This window comes from Lipotes vexillifer, unplaced genomic scaffold (assembly GCF_000442215.2).
Source record: "Lipotes vexillifer unplaced genomic scaffold, Lipotes_vexillifer_v1.1 scaffold1643, whole genome shotgun sequence".
Lineage (NCBI taxonomy): Eukaryota > Metazoa > Chordata > Mammalia > Artiodactyla > Lipotidae > Lipotes > Lipotes vexillifer.
In genome coordinates, this window is record NW_006784879.1 from 106,477 (window position 1) to 113,805 (window position 7,329).

Consider the following 7,329-nt stretch of genomic DNA (forward strand, 5'->3'; position numbering starts at 1 on the left):
GTTCCTCTCAATCTGCTGAAATACCCTCTGTTTTAATTCTTTTGGTGGCTTCCATTTTAACTTTAAATAGATTTACATCTGTATTTTTTATTTATAAATTAGAGAATATAGATTATTCCATGAAACAAAAAGTAAAAATTTAGTATACTTATACTACCACTCACCTTTCTCCCTCTTCAACTCCTAATTTTAATTAGTTTCATTACTTTTACATTAAAATTTCCAACATGTAAATTTTTTAGTGTAGCAATAATTAGGTGTTCCCTTCCTGTCTAAGTTGATATTAAAATTTTAAATCCACTAAAATGCAGGTATAGAATTATGATTATGGGATTCATAGAGAAAGAAATGTAATCCTGTATCTTAATTCTGCAGCTCAAAGCAGATTTTCCCAAAGTGGCAACTTTTTAAAGCTTTCTTTCAGCTCTTATAACTTCTATGATTTCGTTTCTGGTTCAGTTTCTTATTTATATCTCATATTGTATACTTTCTTGTTTTTCTTTGTTACGCTGGAGAATTTCCTCAAAAAGCCTTTTTTCATACAGAATATTGGGGGTAAAATTTCTGGGTCCATGTCTGAGTACAGTTTTAGTCTGCCCTCGCATCTGTTTGATAAAATGACTAGATATAGAATTCTTGGTCCAAAACAAATCCCCCTCTGAACCTCATTTGTTTCTAGTAATTGAGATTGATGCTAAGAATTGGTTCCAGTTCCCTTGTAAGACAGCCTGTTTTTTCTGTCTGGAACTCTTTAAGATGTTTTTTCTTTATTCTCAGTGTTCTGACGAGGTGTGGGCCTTTACCCATCCACCCATATCAATTTCAGTAGGTCAACCCCAAGATTCATATGAAATGCTTTTCTATTATTTTCTCTTTTTTAACTTCTTCTATTATGTCTCTTTTTAAATTTTGAGGTTCCTATTAGAAGGCTATTGGTCACTTTTAATCTCTTCATGATTCTGACTTACTTTTCTCTCATATATTTTATGTCTTTTCACTGCATGTTTTAAGATTTTCTCTTGTTTTCTACCAGAGAAACAGCTTAATTTGTGCCCTACTGGTTAATTTAATTCTATATTACAGTTTTCATATTTTCAACTGTTAAGCAGTTTCTTATTCTCTGATTATTCTTTTTCATAGCAACTCATTCCTATTTTATGGATATAATATTGTCTCAATTCCTTCTGAACTTACTTATTACAATATTTTTTTAAAGTCCTCTGCCATACTCTAAATTATCTGAGCTCAGTTCTTTGGTTTATCTTCTTCTTTCTTTGACATCCTATAGGTTTTCCTCAAATATCTTATGATCCTTGGTTTTGGTTAATATTTTTGGAGGAAAACATCCCATACTTTTTGTATTCTAAAGTTGGGTAGAGAGAAGAGGAATGAAGTAAAAAACAGTTTAGTTTCTCTTCAGCACTTGTGTTAATTAACATTCAACAAATTCTTAATTATTCAGAAGACTAATTCTTAACAAATTCTTAATTTTTCAGAAGAATCTGGGAATTTGTTTCCTACTCATAGAAGTGAGAGGGAGTAGAAGAAAAAGAATAGGATGTCTCCAAAGTAGCAAATTTAATTACCCTCAGACTTTTATCATCTGTAATCCAGGGTTCCTAATAGTTGTATATAAATCTAAGATACACCTTACTGACAATCTTAAAAGGCAGAAATCATCAACAATGAAAAATGCATATTTAGCATTTCTAAACTCTACTTAACATTTGTTGTCATTTTCAGAAACACGTTCTTACTGCCCCATTGGGAATGATTCAAACGATAAAAATCCTTGGTCCCTGGCTCTTTAAAGGGTCAGTTCAGCATGTGTAAGAGGAGGAACTGTCACTGGGAGAAGACTGGCACCTTCTTACCTGCTGCGTGGTGCTGGTGACAATGCCCTGCTGTAGGCGGTAGGCCTGCTCTTGAAGGTATTTTCTAGTCTCGTGATTCCGGAGCAGATAGTTTTCTATCTGGAAATTAAGCACATGTCTCTCTCAAGAACACATTTTGACTCAGCAGAGAGTAAAATCATAAGTGCAATAGCCAGTTGCTAAACTGAAGACCCAAGCAACTAATTCACACATCCTGCCAGGGCCTTGACCCCACAAAACGTATGAGAGGGGGAAACTGGCTATTGTCGTGATGCATTATGGGTGTTTTTAGTTAGAAATTTCACTCGCAGGTAACCAGGGTAATTTTTATGTGACTCAGTGGTTGACAAAGATAAGCAAGTGTTTAATTGCCTGCAGGGTTAGAGGCCCCTTTTAGTGACTTCTCATCACTTTCCTGTACACGATCGCAATCTTTCTCTCTCACAAATTTTTAACCACTAAACAGTTCAGAAGCTAAATAAATACCCCTACAGTGTATGGATGGTCCTTTCTGAACCCCTTAGCCTTATCCACCAGCACTCAGAAAATTCTTTATTTTAAGGGAAAAAAGGAGAAAATAGGTACAAAATTGGAAGGGTACAGGCTGGTACAACTCAAAACCATATACCCATTTCCTTAATCCACCAGGTTTACGTGTTTTCTCAAAAACAGGAATGGTTTTAGCAAAATTACCAAAAATAAGAAAATGGATTTCTACAGAAAATGAGAAATCTTGAAGTTGCTTGACAATCTATATTTTTATACATAGACAATGTTTTACGAAAAATTCAAACATACAAATGATAACTAGATTGAAATAAAGTACTGAAGAACAATACACAATGGATATATAATACATTGAAAAATGTAAACTATAGATTATAATGAATACCTATTAATGTGTTTTTTAAAGAATGATTGAGATGATTAAGTATGCCATCTATTTTTTTTTCTGTTGTTGTTTTTATTTGTTTTCATAATGCAACTTAACCATTTGGCTTCTAATTTGTCACTACAGTTCCCTGGTTAAGAATTTCTAGTAACTGTGAGGCTTTCAGGATTATTACATTTTCATTTTCATTTTCATTTTGCATATGCTAAAATGACTACTACTTAATACCAATTAGGAATAATTAAAATACAGGCTATAATAATTATCATCCTTGGAAACCATAAAGCAGAACAAAATGTACCATTCTACTAAACATAAATGAAGATATTATAAAAAAAGATCCCTGAAATGAAGCATCATTAAAGTGACACATTAATACCATGACATTATATTACATTAATTTTCTCTTGCTGCTTCCCAAGAAGTCATCTCTTTCCAAGGTGACATTACCATCAAGGTAGAATGTCTTTGCTAAAAAAAGATTCTGCCTAAAATATGACAGGCACACACTGCCACCCAGCTTTGGGTGATTTTGTTTTGTTCTACATTTGGCCTCATTAAGCCCTGGCCATGGGCCAGTTCTGAGAGCAGCTTGTTTATTCAGGAGGCTCAGCTCACACATAGGCAGTGCACCCAAGGCTGGCCCATGTGCTTCCAGGCCTTCCCCAGGTGCACCAACAGTGTTTCACAGACTGAGCCTGGAGGGAATATTTTAGAAAAAAAATAATATTCAAAGCTCATTTCTAAAAGCTAGTGCAAGGGGAAGGAAGAAAAACAATGCTTAAGTGTCTTTAATAATGGTGAAAGTTATTTGCTGAAAGTATTTGCATCTGGAAAGTTTACAAGGTAAACTTTCCTTCTGTGCACCATTAGAGACCAAGACAGAGAACCAGGACAGGACAGGGGCCTGACTCAGGTCAAAAGGAAAGAGGAAGAGCCAAAAATGTCATTAATCACATTTGCCAGTACCCCTGGGCAGCAGTGACCTGGGAGACAGTCTACAGTCAGTCAGACATCTTCAGTCTCATTGCTGAAAATAGCAGCAGCACAGAAGGCAAAAAAATTCTGTTTTAATAAAGGAAACTTACATTAAAAAAAAATAAAGATTGAGTATAGAATCACAATATTGTTTTTCAGTAGAGTAAAATTAAAGAGCCATAATTCTTCCAGAGGACAGTTCCGTTAAAATAAAAACTTGAATATATAAGAGCACAGTTAAATACTATAGGGGAAAAAAAAGACAATAAATATGAGCTTTAAAGTCACCAATTTTCATTTAAAAAAAAACACAACTTTTATAATTAATATATTTGCATACTCTGCATTTGCTCTTTGTTTCTTCTTTTAACCTCCCCTCTTTTTCTGCCTTCTCTGGTTTTAAGTATTGTATATGATTGCACTTTTCTCTCCTTTCTTAGAATTTTAAGTATACTTCTTTATAAATATTTTAGTGGTTTCCCTAGTGTCTGCAATATACATTTACAATTCATCCAACTCCTCTTTCAAATAACACTGCAGTTGTCCCTTGAACAAACAGCTTTGAACTGCACAGGTCTGCTTATAAGTGGATATTTTTCAGTAGTAAATACTACAGCATACATGGTCCATGGTTGGTTGAATCCATGGATGAAGACAAGAAGGGCCAACTATAAGGTATACTCAGATTAAGCCCCATGCTGTCCATGGGTCAACTGTATACCGTTTCACAAATAGTGCAGGTACAGGTACATTATAAGGGAGTATCACCCATTTCTCCCTTTCACCCCTTGTAACACTGCTGTCTTAGAAAGTATTTCTTCTTTATTTTTGAAGGAAAATATTGCTAGATAAAGAATTCTAGGCTGCTGGGTTTTGGGTTTTTTTTTTTCCAACACTTTAAATAAATATTTCACTCTACTTTCTTCTTGCTTGCCCGCTTTGTGACTCAAAGTCTGATATAATTCTTACCCGTATTTCTCAATATGTAAGGTATATTTTTCCTCTGGCTTCCTTCAAGATTTTCTCTGTCTTTGGTTTTCTGCAGTTTGAATATGATATGCCTACACATCATTTTTTTTTTTGCGGGAGAGGCGGTATTTATCCTGCTTGGTGTTTTCTGAGATCCCTGGATCTGTGGTTTGATGTCTGTCATTAATTTTGGAAAATTGTCAGTCATTATTACTTCAGACATTTCTTCTGTTCTTTTCTCTTTCCTCTCCTTCTGGTATTCCCATTACCAGGATGTTTAATGTTTTGTAATTGTCCCATAGTTCTGGGATCTTCTGTTCTTTTTTCCCCCTATTCTTTTCCTCCTCTTTGCATTTCAGTCTGGGAAGTTTCTACTGACATATCTTCAAGGTCAATGATTCTTTCCTCAGCTGTGTCCAGTCCACTGATGAGCTCATAAAAGGCATTTTTTTGCTTGTTATAGCATTTCTGATCTCTAGCATTTCCTTTTGATTTTTTTTTTTTAGAGTTCCTATCTCTCTGCTTTTATTACCTATCTGTTCTTGCTTTTTTTTTTTTTTTTTTTTTTTTTTTTTTTCTTTTGGGCCCTTTATTTTCCTCCTCTTTGCATTTCAGTCTGGGAAGTTTCTACTGACATATCTTCAAGGTCAATGATTCTTTCCTCAGCTGTGTCCAGTCCACTGATGAGCTCATAAAAGGCATTTTTTTGCTTGTTATAGCATTTCTGATCTCTAGCATTTCCTTTTGATTTTTTTTTTTTAGAGTTCCTATCTCTCTGCTTTTATTACCTATCTGTTCTTGCTTTTTTTTTTTTTTTTTTTTTTTTTTTTTTTCTTTTTAGGGCCCTACATATTTGATCACAGTTATTTAAATTACCTGTCTGATCATTCTAAAATCTGTGTCATATCTGAGTCCGGTTCTGATGTTTGTCTCTTCATACTGTGTTTTTTCTTGTCTTTTAGCTTGCCTTGTAATTTTTTGTTGAAAGCCAGATATCATGTAGCTAGTAAAAGCAACTGAGGTAATCATTCTTTTAATGTGAGGCTTTTATGTTCCTCTAGCTAGAAGCTGAGTTGTGTTGAATGTCTGCTGTAACTGTATATGCCAGTTAATTTCTTCTATTGACCTTGTTTATGTCTCCCCTGCTGTTTTGGGGTTTCCCTAGAAATGCCTCCTTAAATAAAGTGTCTTACAGCTTTGCTTAGTTGTAATTCAGTTATTATAATTGATTTGTGATGGAAGTATAATACAGAGGGGAAGCATTCTATTATCTTATGATTAAATTTAGGCTTTTTTTTTTTTTTTTTAAACCAGGCCTGAGTCCCTGGACTGTGACCTTCAGAAGTGTTTCTTGGCCTTTTTTTTTTTTTCCTCCCTTATGTGCAACAGGAAGGCTGGAAGGGCTGCAGTGGTCTAATTGTCTTCTACTAGGTCAGATAAGGCTCTGGTAGAATAGTTTCTCTTGAGGGCAGGCCTTTGTTATGGAGAACAGCATGCTCTGAGTGTATTTCAAAATGGTTACTTTTTCCCTTCCCCCTGCCAGAAACATGAGTGAATTATCCTCCTCCAATCTTCACTGTGATAACTTGGGTTCTTATAACTAAAACCCATGCAAAGGTCAGGGCCTCCCTAAGACTAAGCACCTAGGAGTATTTAGCTTCTTCTTTTTCTTTTTTTTTTTTAAGCTCTTAAACTAGTCCACACTAAGCCTCCAGCAATTCATCAATTACTGTTTAAGCATTCCTCTGAGTTACCAGCTCCATTAGCTTCTGCCCCTGGTAAGCTTTGATTCTCTGTGATTCTCTGTATTACCATCTCTCCAGTTTCCAGGGTGACAGCTTGCCTTGTAACCTCAATTCTCTGGCCGACCTAAGAAAAATCACTGATTTTCTGTTTGTTAAGCTTTTTTTTTCTTGTTGGTGACGATGGGAATGATGACTTCCAAACTCTTTACATGTCTAATCTGAAACCAGAAACCTTGTTTCTGTAGAATATGTCGTTTGTTATAAGCCGACTAATATCCTTTAGGAAAGTGTAAAGATATCGAACATTTGTATATTGCTTTACCATCTACAAACTGCTTTTCACATATACCACCTCATTTGGTCCTCATGGACACCTTAGGCAAATTACTTAATCACTCTGTCCTTCAGTTTTCTTATCTGTAAAATGAGCATATAATAGAACCTACCTCATGGGTTTATTTTAAAGATGACAGAGGTTAATTTATGTAAATCATTTAAAATAGTGTCAGGCACCCAGTATAAACTATATGCTAAGTGTCAGCTAAATACAGTTATTGTGTAGCTTTATTTTTTATGTAGATGGAGAAACTAAAGTTCAGAAAAATTAAATACATACTGAACTTACAATGCTGGGAAGAGTTTGATTTAGTCAGATCTTCTGAATCCAAACCTTAGATGGTTTCTTTTGCTACACCACAGCTTCCTCTGCCATCCACTCCCAACCTTACTCCCTTTAATTCACTGAACGTCTAAAGAACATCCAAGCATGCATGCCAGGTACTGCACTAGCTTCTGAGAATAAAACAAGATGAAAAATACAGGCTCTGCCTTCAAAGAGCTCACAGTCACTGGGAGAAAAAAAAAAAAAAAA

The 7,329-nt window shown here is 35.0% G+C and overlaps 1 protein-coding gene across 2 annotated transcripts in view; it reads right to left on the reverse strand.

Moving 5' to 3' along the window:
• Positions 1 to 7,329, reverse strand: part of CARMIL1 (capping protein regulator and myosin 1 linker 1) — a 333,075-nt gene that overhangs the window by 87,526 nt on the left and 238,220 nt on the right. For both annotated transcript variants that reach the window (XM_007457010.1, XM_007457009.1), the window contains exon 24: positions 1,875 to 1,973. In XM_007457010.1, the coding sequence (XP_007457072.1) occupies positions 1,875 to 1,973 (99 nt within the window). The remainder of the gene's footprint in view (positions 1 to 1,874; positions 1,974 to 7,329) is intronic.